The following is a 16,169-nucleotide window of genomic DNA, read 5'->3' as shown; positions in this document are numbered from 1 at the left end:
TGAACTATTAAGCCCCCAAAAAACAATGCACATTGATCAAACCTCAGTCCATAAATCAAGCTGGTCTCTAATGACAGACACATCCGTTACCATTCAATAAGATACAAAATCATCTCAAATCTCTCGTCAAACTCCGGCTACATTATTATGCAGGTTTAGTGGGGAAAAGAGCATGTGCTTCTCTGCAAAACCAGCCACCTCAGATCACATGGTGCAGATGGTTGCTTCTCTGCAACTACCTGTAGCTGAAATACAGCATTGCATGTTGAGAGCTTTTCCTATCATATGAAACCCAGAGTCAAAGCACCCCCAGCCCTGATAGCACCCTCCCCCCATGTTTCTTGCGTGCACACACACACACACACACACACACACACACACAGAGGCTGTGGTGAAGCAGACGCTCAGCAGTGGGATGGATCCTGACTACTAAAGAGCAACGGAGAGAGAGGAGGGGTGGCAGGCAGGCAGCCGGCAGAGGTGCATAAATCCTCATTTCCAGATCTGGAGGAAGAAACGTTTGCTGTCCGAGGCGAGACCACCACGTTGGCTTTCCAAAACACCAGGAGGCAGCGCTTGCCACAGCTCGCTGTGAATCCAGGAGAGACGACCAACCCAGCTAAGGCTGTCAAACACAGAGGTGGGCTAGGAGGAGGTCTATGACCCTTGATTTTCAGCAGGGGAGTGGTGCAGAGGGACGTAGCTGGCGACGAGCAATAGACGCTCTGCGCTTGTAATCTTCCCATTCACTAATTCATTCCATGCCATTGTCATAGCGATGTAAAGCCATTCTGTGCCGACTGGAGGAGGCACACTCCATTTCCATCAGCGTGTTTTGGTTTCCCTTCACTTCTTTGTGCTTTGTCCCTCAGAAACTGGCCGGCGTCACTCCTGTCTTTTCATGTGACTTGGTCTTTCTGGAGCTGTCATTGTGTTTGGTTGTGCATGGAATGACAGCTGCTTTTTTTAGAGACGGCGGAAGAGGTCGCGGATGGAGTGAAGACTGCCACTAACTGGAAATCTCCTTGAGAAATCTTAAAGAACCTTTTGAAAGACTTGCTGCTTTTCAAGTGTTTAGACTTTCCTCGTTGCACACTTTCTACCATTTGTCTCACTGGATACCAATGACAGCCATGAAGGGAGACTCCGAAGACAGCATTGAAAGTATGAGGCCGTCCAGCCTGCAAGTTTTCGCCAACTCCTCCACACTACATGGCATGAGCCACATATTCGCCTATGGCCACATGACGTTCCGTCGCTTCTTATGGACACTGTCGTTCATGGGCTCTTTGGGTCTCCTGATGTTTGTGTGCATGGACAGAGTGTACTACTACTTCGAGTTCCCCCACGTCACTAAACTTGACGAGGTGGCGGCGCCCAACCTCACCTTTCCGGCTGTCACCTTCTGCAACCTCAATGAGTTTCGTTTCTCGAAGATCACGAAGAATGATCTGTACCACGTCGGGGAGCTGCTAGCACTGCTCAACGAGAACCACCAGATTGCTAACCCTCACCTGGCTGAGCCGGAAGTCCTGGCTTTGTTGAAGGAGAAGGCTAATTTTGTCCACTTCAAGGCCAAGCAGTTCAACATGACGGATTTCTACAACCGGACGGGCCACGATATCAACGACATGCTCTTGCAGTGCACCTTTAGAGGGGAGGATTGCATCCCTCTAAACTTCACCACTGTAAGTTACCATGGTGGTATATTCTTCAAAGTTCAAGCACTATTGGTTTACAGGAAAATGTTGCTCGACATGAGCTATACAGGGCTATTGACTGAGGCTGAGTGTATTGAATTACGCAAACTAGTCCCCCCACCTTCAGACTACTCCTTTGTTGACAAGAGACTTCTCAGTTTTTTGCTGGTGCAGTATAGTTTTTTTCCTCCTTGAAACCATTTGCAGCTGTAAAATCTATACGTTGGAATATGCAATTACATTTATGAATCAATGGCTGCTGGGCAGTTAAAATCAAAAATGACTGTCAAATAGCTACTTCTCAAAAGACATTACAAGAGTGCACATGCTCTCTCACTCAGTTCTTGACCAAGTCCAACTCTAATTGCACAAATGTACAACTAAGGCAAGATGAATTTCTGCCTGCAGTGAGGGAATTGTAACTTTAAAATGAGAACATGTTCAATGGGTAATGTTTGCCATTTCTTGTGAGAAAAGCAATCAGCTCTAATCTAAACTTAATATATGAAAATAATTTTTCCTTCATAGGGTAGTTTGATTAAAACATGATTGGCACATTTTAAATTGATTGAATGTAGATTGACAAGCAGTAAGTTCTGAGCTACGCTGATGAACTTAAGAAGCTTTGCATTAAAATGGTTTGTTTTATCTGTGGCACGTGTAGGCTAAAAAATGTTGAGCATTTCTGTTATTTGATATTTGCCACTTCATTCCATTGGCACTTTAGCTACGCCTTAGCTGTGGTGTTATATGAATAAATACCTTGTTCAAATAAAGATATTACATAAACAGCTAGGGCAAAGAGTGCAATGTCACATTCTTGCAGTTATAGTTGTTGCACTGAAAGGGCTGGCAGACTATGAAAGAGAGGAGGATTTGGGGTAAAACAGGGCAACAAATGTGAAACCGGTGTTATAATGAATTGCACAGTGATATTGATTGATTACAGTGGTTTCCATTAGATGATGCATTCCTGTGAGATGTTTTTTTTTTGCATTTTTCTATTTAGTGCTTTTGCATTTCCTTTTAACTTGATTTATGCATAGCATTTCTAGGTATGTGCCAGATATTGAGACAAGTGACTGATTCTGATTTATTTTTGGATCGTGGTTTGGACATGTGGAACAATTTTTGCAGAATTTTGCAGGTGTCAGAAATGGATAGGGGAGGGAAATGAGAGGAAAGTCTTCTTTATGCCTTTAGAAGGTACTGCACACTTGTTCAAAATATACATTTGCATGTTTTCTGTAACAAAAGCATTAAGATTTAAAATAAAAGTTTTGTCAAAATTTACCCAAATTTGTGCCATTTCTAACTCATCCTATTATGACTTTCTCTTTAATAGATTTTTTTAGAATATCCTGGTCACTCTTTTTATAATGTAAGTGAATGATAATGTGACCGAGATATGTTTATCAGGGCCGAAACCAATTATTAAAGAAAGTACACGGATTACCAATTGTTTGAACCGATATATATCTGTCTGTATAACAAGGGCTCTGACAAAAAAACGTTCTTACATATTTTTTTTTAATTAATTTAAATATTTTTAGCACCTTTTTTTCTATGACCAATATCGATAACAATAAAATGCTTAATATTGGCACCGATAATCAGCCAGGCTGATAATCAGTCTACCGCTAATATGTTTTAATATAATTTTTTATAATAATGCAGTAGTAATCAGGCAATTGAGTTACCAGTAAAGATTTCTCCTTTTGTGTTCCATACAGTGAAGTCACTCAGGTTTGAAAAGGCATGAGAGTGAATAAATGGCAGAATTTAGATTTTTGGGTAAACTATTCCACTGAGATGTCAACAAGTCATGCAAGTACATTTGGCACAATGGCCTTTTAATATTTAAGATACTTAGCAGAGAGATAATTTGGTGTGTTCTGCATACCCCGCTTCTCATTTTGTATCATTTACCTTTAATTTCCATCGTAAGTATCCTAAATGACCAAAAATGAGGTACAATAGGGGGTCATTAACTGGACTATAAGTGCCATAAACTCTGAGTGCAAACATTTACGCTAATTATCTCTATAGTGGATTTTGATTGACTTTAATGAAAATAAGTATTGAGATCAGGTATCTACAATATGGTCTCCTGACAATATGTAAATCAATGCTGAGTACCAGTGTAAAACCTCTGGGCCCAAAGTGCACTAACCTAGTTTAGAGAGAAATCAGGGCTTAATGAAAATTAAGCATACTTAGGAAAACCCAAGTACCTATTAACATTCAGTGTTGTTCTTGAAACCCTCAGGGGCTGGATCCTGGTATTTAGCATTCAAAAGCACAACCCTCAACACCTTACATACATCTGTTTTCAGCTGCCTGAGCATCACGGCCGAATCGCTTTGATCCAGCTCATTTTCAAGCCCCCTTTCTGTCGGCCGAATAACGTGCCCTATACCTTTTTACTTGAAGAAAGGGCTTTCTTCATTAACATGAGTGTTGCCTGGCAACAAGGCATTGCATTGCACTGCAAATCATTCATGGGTAATTGCTATTGTTGTGCATGATGACAAACACTAGGTAGTTGAGATGACTCCAAAGCCGTCACTTTGTGCATTTGTTTGTGCATGTGCACAAATACATATGTATTTAAACTGTTTTGTGAAACTACTATAATAGCTGTCAGATTGCTGCTGGTCACGAACATTCATGCTGAGGTTGATGAGGTTCTGCCAAATGCATTATGGGAGAGACACAGTTAGTGCATTATATATTCTTTGTCAAACATTGTGCATTATGTATTCCAGTGCTTGTGTTGCTTGAACAGTTCAGGTGCATTGTCTTTCTTTAGTACCCTGAAAGACTGTAGATGCATAAAACAGTTGTGTTCAGATAAATAAAAAAAAACAAGTTCAAGTAAAAGCTTTATGTGACATTGTCAATATGTGGTGGTTTGTGGCTTATAATGATAACACTAAAATTGCATTCTTTTTTTCCACTTTTATATAATGTATTTACACAGTGTGGCTTATAATGGTATAATGCATTTGCATAATGTGGCTGATAATGATGGAAACATTAAAATTGGATAGATTGTTTTCCCACTTTTATTTATTTATTTAAAAAAAATGCATTTACATAGTGTGGCAGATAATGATTGCAACATTAAAATTTAATGCGTTTTCCCCCTTCTTTTTTACTTTATACATTGTGTGTACATGGTATTATATGAATAAAAAATAAATTTCATATATTTAGGAATTATTATAGAAAAGAATTTTCATGGCTAGTTTGATTTAAATTCTATGTGAATTATGAGCCTATAAGAAATATTTAGCCTTGTCTGAGATAGGATTCAGCATTTGGCACACATGCACAGACACATTGAGCTGTAATGCCCATGTGGGACACACAGGCTCGGATTAACCATAGATCGACCGATTTGGCTGTTGCCTCCGGGCCTTGAAGTCCAAAGGGCCTTGAGCTGCAACCAGGTTTTTTTTTTTTTAGTAAAGCCAGTGATTCATTCTAAACCGCTTCATCAAGTCATTTGGAATGGGTTTAGTCAGGTTTTTCAAGCAACACAATGACTTTACTGATGGATGTGTGCTTATTCTCATAATGCATTAAATTCTGGCAAGTTTGTAATCCGTTGCTGTAAGAATGTTTAAGGTTGGAAGGGAGTGTGTGTGCAGAGATTGTGCTACAAATAGTCATTAACCATCACTTTGATGGACTGGGTTGTACATTTTCTGTCATGCTTTATTTTATGCTGTCATGAACCATTCATTTTGCCTGTTGAGTTAAGTATTCAAAGGACCCCAATGGGTAGCTGTTTAAAATGTCTGATGAATCAAACGCATATAAAAACGTGTAATTGAACATTTGTGTAGATATGTTTATCAACTAGTGGTTTGGGGTCAATAGGATATATATGTTTTTTGTTTATTTGAAAGAAATTTCTTCTCTTTTTTTTTCAGCAAGGATGCATTAAAATTATCAAAAGTGACAAAGATTTTTACATTATTACAGGATTGTTAGAAAAGATTTCAAATAAATGTAGTTCTTTTAATATATCTGTACATCAAATAATGCCGAAATAATTATCTTTCCACAAAGATATTAAGCAGCACAACAGAATTAAGTTTCCAACATTGATGATAATAAGAAATATTTTTTGAGCAGCAAATCAGCTTATTAGAACAATTTTTGTAGTATCATGTGACTCTTCAGATTTGCATTACAGGAATAAATGACATTTTAAAACCTACTCAAATATAAATCAGATATTTTAAATAGTAATTTTTCACAATTTTGTTGTTTTTACTGTTCAAATATTTGCAGCCTTAGTGAGCAGGAGAGACTTCTTTCAAAATAACAATTAACATACCGGCCACAAACTTTTGAGTTGTAGTGTATTTACTGACATTTTAAAAGTCATTAGAAGCATTAATTTTGAAAGATTTTTGTTCAGGCAATTGAATAGAATAAAAATACAAATTATTTTAGCTGATACAGCTGCTTTCTAGACCCAATTCACCATGCAGACTGAATTGTTCATGACCGCTTCATTAAAGTATTGTGCTTGATATTTGTACTTTACAGAAATGTCTAAGGCACAGACTCTTTTACTCTTACCAATTGGGATTTATACAGGTTTTTATTTTTATTCTGCTTTCACAAATTGAAAAAAGCCAGTAGATGCAATAGGGTTTGTGATTGGGTCAACATCTCACAAATGATTTCACTGGAATGAAACTTATTTTCTCACATCTCCATCCTGGTTTATTTTTCCCGGAGGTGATTTGTTTAAAAATTGATGTGCTCTTGTTTATCCTCCTTATGGTCGTCTTCCTCCCTTGATTTTCCACCCTCTCTACAGTCTCCATAAATTACAATTGGTAAAGCCCAAATCACATACTTGAGGATTTATGAATCAATCATTTCTCTCTGTTTTAGGAGTCTTAAAGGTGTGCTGTAAGCCATTTTGCTATAGACTTAGCTATTGATTTTACCTGCCTTCATCCCTTCAATCGCATGCCCTTCCTGCAAAACCTGAATGTGAAGCTGACTGACAGGCAGAGAGCGATTATGGGACTTTATTTTGCAGGTGACACCTCAAGACACATTTTATGCGCTGCACCTTTAATTGTTTGTATTAGGGTTAAGGTTAAGTTTGTTTGACATGAATGTTGTTCCTGCACCAACAAAAGATGTTGATTCAGGCAAAGTCACGGTCACCCTTAAAGATAACGAGCTACATTTCATCTGTGCTCATTCTAATCGCAAAATTGGTGAGTGTTTTCAAATTGAGAGTGCTCAGATTTGATCCATAATGCACTTACCGCAATAAAACTGGATGTAGTGTTTGATTGTTGTTAAATTATATCTGGGTATGTTTAATGTGCACTCTGTACCACAGAATCTTTCCATTATTTCAATTCACAATGAAAGAAAAAGCTCATCACACTACAGGAAAATCGAATTGCCCCGTTCATGCTACGTCAGGAAAATGCAAAGGGTGAGAGGATAAACGTAAAAATCAAATAATAGATGTCTTTTGAACACTGCCTTTCAAGCATCTTCCGTCTTTATAACGCTGTGTTCCGTTTAATGTCAGTAAAAGCAGCGAGAGCAACTTAACTGCTCGTGGTTGTAATTATGGTAATTTACTTTCATGCCCTTTCAAATCTAGCCGACATGATGGAATTCACTCTAGATTACACCATTGTTCACACGTCTGTTGTATTTCTGTCGCAGGTTAGATACAATGTGCTTTAAGAAAGCGTGTAAACAAAGCAAGGCCTTTTCACCAGCATGCATTATCAAAGCACAAATAGCTTATGTTCGACAAACAAATAGACTTTGGACTCTCAAGAGACGTTTATGTGATTCTTTTTTTTTTGTTGTCAGATGCAAACTTTCTTTTTTAAGCTAATTCAAGAATTATCGCTAACTGTTAATCGGGTACTTGCTTTTTTCTGACTCTCTTTGATCAGTATTCATCTTGACCTGCTGATGCAGTCCTCTTTGAGATGAGATTCGCTTCACTTTTTATGTTTCTCACACTAACTGTTGCCGAGCCCCAGGGACTTGAACAGATTGAAGCGGATTTTAGCTATAAAAGTCAACAGCGGCATCTTTTGTGGCGACACGTCTGAGGAAAGCTCAGAAGAAGACACCACTTGTGTCATGATCGTCGGCTTATGATGTTCGTCGTTTGACTTGAGGGTGATTTGCCAGAAGTGGTGTCACAATATAGTCTACATCAATAACTTTTATGATGCTTTTGGGAAACGGCACAATTTTTCGCGGATCTTCCTGATGCTATCATTCTCCTGAAGTGCGTGAGGGCTGCGTTATAAATGAGTCATGAAAGTCAAAGGCCAGTGTTATTGGCAGGAAAAGGAATGCCGTCAACATTAAAGGTAATGCCGGGTCAGCTTGCCTTAAAATATGTTCACACTTTTGCAGCGGTTTGTAAAAAGTGATGCTGAGCTATATGCGAACGTGTGTGGGGATTCATTCACTGTATTAGTTTATGCAGATATTCTCAGTTCTGATGCAGTGTGAATAATCAAGCAGGCATTTGAGGACAGGGTTGGGGGAATTGATTCACAGATCCATAGTGATTCTTTCACAAATGATTCTATATCGATATACAGAAATTAACAACTGGAATTTAAAGCAAATTATTAATAACGTTGCTTAATAATATGTACGTGTAGAAAAAGTACAGGTTGGGAAAATTGGGGTAAGATGTGCCACACTCTAAATCTAGCAATCCTGTGGACACGCATAGAGCCATCATACATATACAGCTGTCTATTATTTTAATATATTAAAATATATAACAATAAACAATATTTAAACATACTGACATTGCAGTTCTTTTCAAAGAATGTATTGTGATCGAATTGAAAACATCACTTAGAATAGGTGAAATTATATCCAAATTAAGATTATTTTGTATTTGCATTTGTATTTATATAAATAATAAAGTAAACATTTTAAAGGAGCATTGCGTAGGTTCTGAAATTTCTAACAGTTACTGACACCAGTGGCCGTTAGAGGAACTGCAGCCAGTCTCATGCTCGTTCTCAGTGCGCACGCTCTTTTTTTTTTTTTTTTACTTACGAGGAGTGTCTGTGGGTGTCTGAATTGTGCTGGAGGCTGGTCGCTTCTTTCCATCCGCAGAGTCCATTTGAAAACACTATTGCCGCTGCTTACTATAATGGCTGGCGTGCCGTATGGTTGTAAGCCCAAGTAGACGAGAACGCGCATGACGTCACATTTTGTGACTTTTTTTTACATCATGGTTGGCTCATACATGTACAAATGAAAACAAAATGAAAACCCTCCACATAGCTCCTTTAAATACATGTTTATTTATGAGTAAATATTTTAATATTTTAAAATTATTCAAATATTTTTAATATTTCATTAATAATAGCAATTTTTTTTATAATTATATATTTAGTAATTCAAATTATAATTATATAATATTTAATAATAATGAATACTATTTCAATTATAGTACAATTACTTTTGGAATTTGAAGATCAAGGTAAATTGTACTTAATTTGTGTTCCGGGAAACATACAAGTGTCTTCTGTGAGTTACAAAGGGCAGAACTAAATGGAAAAAAAAATATTTCAACAAAATAAGAAAAATTTGGACATCCTGTTCTCTTAATACATCTTGTTTCCTTCTGGAGCATCAGTGAACGTTTGAGCCTTTTTTACTAGTTGTGTTTGAGTGCCTCAATTGTCCTCAGTGTGAAAAGATGGATCTCAAAATCATACAGTCACTGCTGGATAGGGTTCAAATATGCAAAGATGCTGGAAAACTGAAGAATCTGAAGGAACTTTAAAAAAATTTCTGAAGAACAGTTCTCAGTTTAACTGTTCAGAACAAACAAGGGACTCATGCACAACCCTCACAAAACAGAAAGACAGTCGTGGATCATCCAGATAACAGCACACAGTATTAAGAACCAAGGGTGCCCAAACTTTTGAATGGGGTTATTTTAATAGTTTCAGCCATTTTGTGTTGTGAACTACATGCGCGCGCGCGGTGTGTGTGTGTGTGTGTGTGTGTGTGTGTATAATCATGATGAATAGAAAAATAGAAATAGAAAATATATAATTATTAAAGAACCAGGCTGAAAAACGTATGTGCACGCCTTTGTTTAATTACATGTTGGTAAATTTACAGTGTATGAACACATTTTTGTTTTCCAAACAGAACATGAGCTATGGATTATTAAATGAAGGTTGTGAGTTAAAAGATGTAAGATATTCTAATCTATTACTATACTGTTGTTTTATTGGCTATTTTACTACAAACTGTCACCATGTCCTATGGCCTGACCCTAAATTGTCAGTGTAATTTCAGTTGATAGCAGACAAACTTGAAATAAAATTATGTGTTTACTTTTCCTCAGTGTCATTTCTTCTTGCCTAGGGAACAACATAAGTAAAATGTGGATCAGGTTACTCCACTCTACCCTACAGAAAATCATTGTTATACAAAGCTTGGCAACTTAGTATTCATATTATGATGCTTTGTCTGTGGTGGAATGATTGTCTGCATGAACTGGGATCTTGTGTATGTGCCTTCAGTGTCATAGTTTGCCTGCTACTGTCCGTGATACTTGTTTACCTGACAAGAGAAATGCTTGTGGAAAGGGAATTATTTTGCGCTGCGGTGACCTGCAGTTTTTTATTTTATATATATTTTTTTATACTGAACACAATGTCCTACTGCTAGTGTGACAGAGTTTCAGCCATTTGACAGAACTGTCACTTGCCCTACTGGTTCAGCGATGCTCTCTCACTCGATCATGCATTGGTTGTTTTTATATCTTTTAGTTTTTTATGACTGCTGTATTCAAAAGTATTTTCCAAGCAAATTAAGTGCATGTTTTGATCATGTGTAAAATTACTGATTAACATGGCGGATGAAGCAAGCTAGTTTTTTTTTACACCAACAATATACTATAGGCGTACTACTTACAGAACTCAAACTTTTTTCAAACTTGATGTGCATATCTGGCACACTGCCTTTGTCTTGTCCTCACTTAATTTAAAGTGCTCCCACACTGCTGAGGCCTTCTGCATTTTTGTCTTCTCTTCCAGATGAAATGAATCATGACGTTCTCTCATGGGCGATTCATATTCAAGTGCGAAAGAGAACGGTTTTGCAGGGGATGATAGGTGTTCGAAAAAAATAATTGAAAATCGAATGCCAACACACCGAATGAATATTCGCATAATTGAATATTCTGGTCCAGCCCTAAATGAAAAGTTATTAAAACTAAATAACTAAACATTAAGAATCAAATGTACAGAATAAGGCTTTAATGAACATACTTTTTCTTTTCTTTTCTTTTTTTTACTGTCCAAATAATGGAAGCTGGGGCAAAATTATGAAATTATAAAAACATATATATATTAATTTTATTTAAACATTCATTTATTTGGCAATTTCTTTATGCTGTATATAATATATTTATAATATAAATAAATGTATATTAATTAATTTAAAAAAGTGTTTAATAAAATGTTTCATAAATATTTATTTTAAATTTATTTTAAATTTATATTTAAAAATAAATATTTATTTTTAAATATAAATATTTACAATTTTATTTTATGATGCAACTAATAGTACAATTATTTTATATTAGTCTGTATTAGTATGTTTTAATAATAATTCTTTTTTTTTTTAGTTAGCAAATAATTGAACCTGAGAGTTTATATACAGTCGTGGCCAAAAGTTTTGAGAATTACATAAATATTGGAAATTGGAAAAGTTGCTGCTTAAGTTTTTATAATAGCAATTTGCATATACTCCAGAATGTTATGAAGAGTAATCAGATGAATTGCAGAGTCCTTCTTTGCCATGAAAATTAACTTAATCCCAAAAAAACCTTTCCACTGCATTTCATTGCTGACATTAAAGGACCTGCTGAGATCATTTCAGTAATCGTCTTGTTAACTCAGGTGAGAATGTTGACGAGCACAAGGCTGGAGATCATTATGTCAGGCTGATTGGGTTAGAATGGCAGACTTGACATGTTAAAAGGAGGGTGATGCTTGAAATCATTGTTCTTCCATTGTTAACCATGGTGACCTGCAAAGAAACGCGTGCAGCCATCATTGCGTTGCATAAAAATGGCTTCACAGGCAAGGATATTGTGGCTACTAAGATTGCACCTAAATCAACAATTTATAGGTCATCAAGAACTTCAAGGAAAGAGGTTCAATTCTTGTAAAGAAGGCTTCAGGGAGTCCAAGAAAGTCCAGCAAGCGCCAGGATCGTCTCCTAAAGAGGATTCAGCTGCGGGATCGGAGTGTCACCAGTGCAGAGCTTGCTCAGGAATGGCAGCAGGCAGGTGTGAGCGCATCTGCACGCACAGTGAGGACAAGACTTCTGGAAGATGGCCTGGTGTCAAGAAGGGCAGCAAAGAAGCCACTTCTCTCCAAAAAAACATCAGGGACAGATTGATCTTCTGCAGAAAGCATAGTGAATGGACTGCTGAGGACTGGGGCAAAGTCACATTCTCCGATGAAGCCCCTTTCCGATTGTTTGGGGCATCTGGAAAAAGGCTTGTCCGGAGAAGAAAAGGTGAGCGCTACCATCAGTCCTGTGTCATGCCAACAGTAAAGCATCCTGACACCATTCATGTGTGGGGTTGCTTCTCATCCAAGGGAGTGGGCTCACTCACAATTCTGCCCAAAAACACAGCCATGAATAAAGAATGGTACCAAGACATCCTCCAACAGCAACTTCTTCCAACAATCCAACAACAGTTTGGTGAAGAACAATGCATTTTCCAGCACGATGGAGCACCGTGCCATAAGGCAAAAGTGATAACTAAGTGGCTCGGGGACCAGAATGTTGAAATTTTGGGTCCATGGCCTGGAAACTCCCCAGATTTTAATCCCATTGAGAACTTGTGGTCAATCCTCAAGAGGCGGTGGACAAACAAAAACCCACTAATTCTGACAAACTCCAAGAAGTGATTATGAAAGAATGAGTTGCTATCAGTCAGGATTTGGCCCAGAAGTTGATTGAGAGCATGCCCAGTCGAATTGCAGACGTCCTGAAAAAGAAGGGCCAACACTGCAAATACTGACTCTTTGCATAAATGTCATGTAATTGTCGATAAAAGCCTTTGAAACGTAGGAAGTGCTTGTAATTATATTTCAGTACATCACAGAAACAACTGAAACAAAGATCTAAAAGCAGTTTAGCAGCAAACTTTTTGAAAACGAATATTTATGTAATTCTCAAAACTTTTGGCCACGACTGTATGTTGTTATATAATCCAAATGCTAATTTATTTTTTTGCATTTTTTTTTAACACAATGCAACTATTAGATTGAGCAGAAATTATTTTTATTTTTTTATTTAAAAAAATTAATAATTAAAAAAAATTTAATTATTCATTTATTTTTTATTTTTTTAGCTATAGTGGAAGTTGGGGCAGAATCATTCTTTATATTAACTTGTATGATTTTTTATTTTTAATATTCATGTATTTTTTGCAAATCTTCTTTTTACTCTCTAACTAATAAAAAATCGGGCAGAATTATAGTTTTTTATTTTATTATTCATTTATTTAATATTTTTTGTTCATTCATTTCTCAATTTTCAGTAGACCAAGTAGCTTATGTGTATTACTAGGTATATTTTAAATGTTTTAAGTCCGTTTCCTTCATTTTTATTATGACACATTTGATTAAATCCAGAAAAGGGCTCCATTTCTATTTCAACGTCTCTTGCCAAAGACAGTGTCCTTTAAATACCCATCTTTATCGATTTGATCCCACTGACCAGTCAATTTTGTTTTGAACAAAGCATTCCTGGTTGACCTACTTTAATCTTCAATATTTTTTTCTGGATGATTTGTGTCCACTGGAGTGTAGAATTAGTCATTTGTTTCAATCAGAGACATCTCTTCTCGATTTGAAGAGCACGTTTGGATTATAACACACCGAGACATCTGAACTCACACCACTGCCAGGGAAGAAGCCACCAATCACATTAGACGAGAGCAATCCAGTTTTACTCAAACTAGACGATTGTCTGCTGGAGAGGCCTGCGGTGACTCGAGGGGACCAAGAGTTGTGATAGGAAATAAGAAAGAGAGGGTGATAAAAAAGAAAAAGAAAAAACAAGACCTGCTTTGATGAAGGGTTCGTGAATATGGCTTTTAAAGCGGATGATTTTGAAATCTTACTTTTAAGCCCATGTCACGTGTTTCATAGCAATCCGCTTAAACTTGAATTGGATGAACTTGGGTTTAAAGTCAGAAAGTAAGTGTGAAATCTCAAGCAAAGTCAGGTTCAGCTGGTCAAGGAAAAGTCGCAAGATGAACAGTTTTCTTTTGACAAAACATGAATCATGTGCGATTAGACAGTAAAAAGGGTCATTTTTGTTTTCATATTGCTTCTAAACCCTTTCATTCCCAAGTGAATATGAAAACTGGTTTTATTACAAATATATATGAAGCTAAAGTAAGGAATATTTCTTGCAGTTGTCTGTGACTCATTTTGCTCTGAGGGCACAAGCAGTATATGGGATATGTATGTGTTTTTCATTTCATTTTATTTGCTGTAGGAAAACTATTACATTGTGTTCTCTCGAGACTTGTTATGCTTCTAAAACTGAAGGCTATGAAATAATGTTTTGTCACGGGACCACATAGAGAAACATGGAGATGAGTGTGCAAATAATTGTCCGTATTACATCAGTGCATGAGAAAAAGGACTGGTGTGGAAAGTCTTTTCACTCATCAAATGTGTCACCTAGACAGAGCCCTAATCTAGAAATTCAGAAATTGTCAGTGAAGCATATGCTGTGCTCCGGATAATTTCTGAAACATTCACCGAGATGAGCTAATAAGGATACGGAGGTGGAATGAAAAAGCATTAACGGTTCAGAAGGTTGAGCTGTTATGGCTTTGTTTCGAGCATGATTAGCTTCGTAATGAAGGCGAGGATCTATCCCTGAAGCTAGAACTCTTACATATTCATTCATGAAAACATTATGAAGACACATATGGGTTTTAAAGCAAAGGAACTCGGGACTGATCATCAGGGAAGAGAATAGGCCATCTCTATCTCTGATGCTTGAATAATGTGTCAGATGTATCCAGAAGCAGTGTTGCCATACCTTAACATTGATCTGTTGTAGGTGTATCTTAAGGCTCTGGGAAAAGACTGTTTAGTTGGTATTAGGAAACTACTTTGAAACTAATACTGTTGCTTGCCAAGTTACAGCTTAAAGTCCATCAGCATTTTAAAACGTATTTTTGTTAGTTTCTGTTGAACATCTATAGAATTTATTTATTGCTGCATACAAGCTCAGAAACAAAGAGGCTTTCTGAATGACATGCAAAAATATTATCATCATGGTTTTGATTTTTTTCTGCTTGTTTAATTGCCTAGTTTTAGTTTAATTGTATCTGATATGCACTATACAGTTTGAAAGTCACAATGAGCATCATTATTTTTATATTTATTTATTATTATATTTGATTTATTATATTATTTTTAATAATATAGTTTCATTATATATTAATTTAATATATTAAATGATATATTAATGTTTTAGTCAAATACTGAGCAAGTGGGGACAGATTTGTTTTTATAAAAAAAAAAAGATTAAATTATTTTTGCATTTCATTAAAGCTATGCAACTAATATATTTTTATTTATTTTTGCAAAACTAAGTTCAGTTATACACTTCTGTTCAAAAGAAATATCTAATATATAATAGAATATATAAATATGGAGTCTGTAATATTATTTGAATGCTAAATAAGTCTTATGCTTGCCCAGGCTTCATTTATTTGATCAAAAATACAGTTAAAACAGTAATATTGTGAAATATTATTACAATTTATAATAACTGTTTTGTTTGTTAATATATTTTAAAATGTAATTTATTTATGTGATACAAAGCTGATTTTTTTTAGCATAATTTCTCCAGTCTTCAATGTCACATGATCCTTCGGGAATCATTCTAATATGCTGATTTGCTGCTCCGATAACATTTCTTAATGTTATCAATGTTGAAAACAGTAGTTTTACGTCCCAATATTGTCAGACATTTTTCATGACAAATCCATTTACTGCGTCTCTTGGTCAATTTATTGCATCGTTGCTAAATAAAAGAATTAATTTCTTTCAAAACCCCAAACTTTCAATGACATTTGACCTGTCAGAGATGTTTGAGGTTAAATTTAACGGCATTTGGATGCATTTATAGAATAAATGGACAAGAACTGAAGTGTCACAGTTCATATACTGTAGCGATGTTTAATGCAGTGAGACTGACCTTTTGTGTTTTAAGGATACTGAGTAGCTCTAGAGGCAGATTTAACGATTTAAGGCTGTCAGCTGTGGTTTGGGCAGGGATTTTGGGCAGATAGAGAGTCTCACATTGTGTACTGGATCAATGCCATCGATGGTATTTGCTGTGATGAGACGCTCT

General features: G+C 36.3%; 1 protein-coding gene across 1 annotated transcript in view; it reads left to right on the top strand.

Annotated features, from left to right (window-relative positions):
- Window positions 1-388: 388 nt before the first annotated feature.
- Window positions 389-16,169, top strand: part of LOC132116275 (acid-sensing ion channel 1C-like) — an 84,365-nt gene continuing 68,584 nt past the window's right edge. The window contains exons 1-2 of the mRNA XM_059525042.1: window positions 389-640; window positions 873-1,688. Coding sequence (XP_059381025.1) covers window positions 1,125-1,688 — 564 coding nt within the window. The 5' untranslated portion in view covers window positions 389-640; window positions 873-1,124. The remainder of the gene's footprint in view (window positions 641-872; window positions 1,689-16,169) is intronic.

This window comes from Carassius carassius, chromosome 35, assembly GCF_963082965.1.
Source record: "Carassius carassius chromosome 35, fCarCar2.1, whole genome shotgun sequence".
Lineage (NCBI taxonomy): Eukaryota > Metazoa > Chordata > Actinopteri > Cypriniformes > Cyprinidae > Carassius > Carassius carassius.
This window is presented reverse-complemented; position numbering and strand designations above follow the sequence as displayed.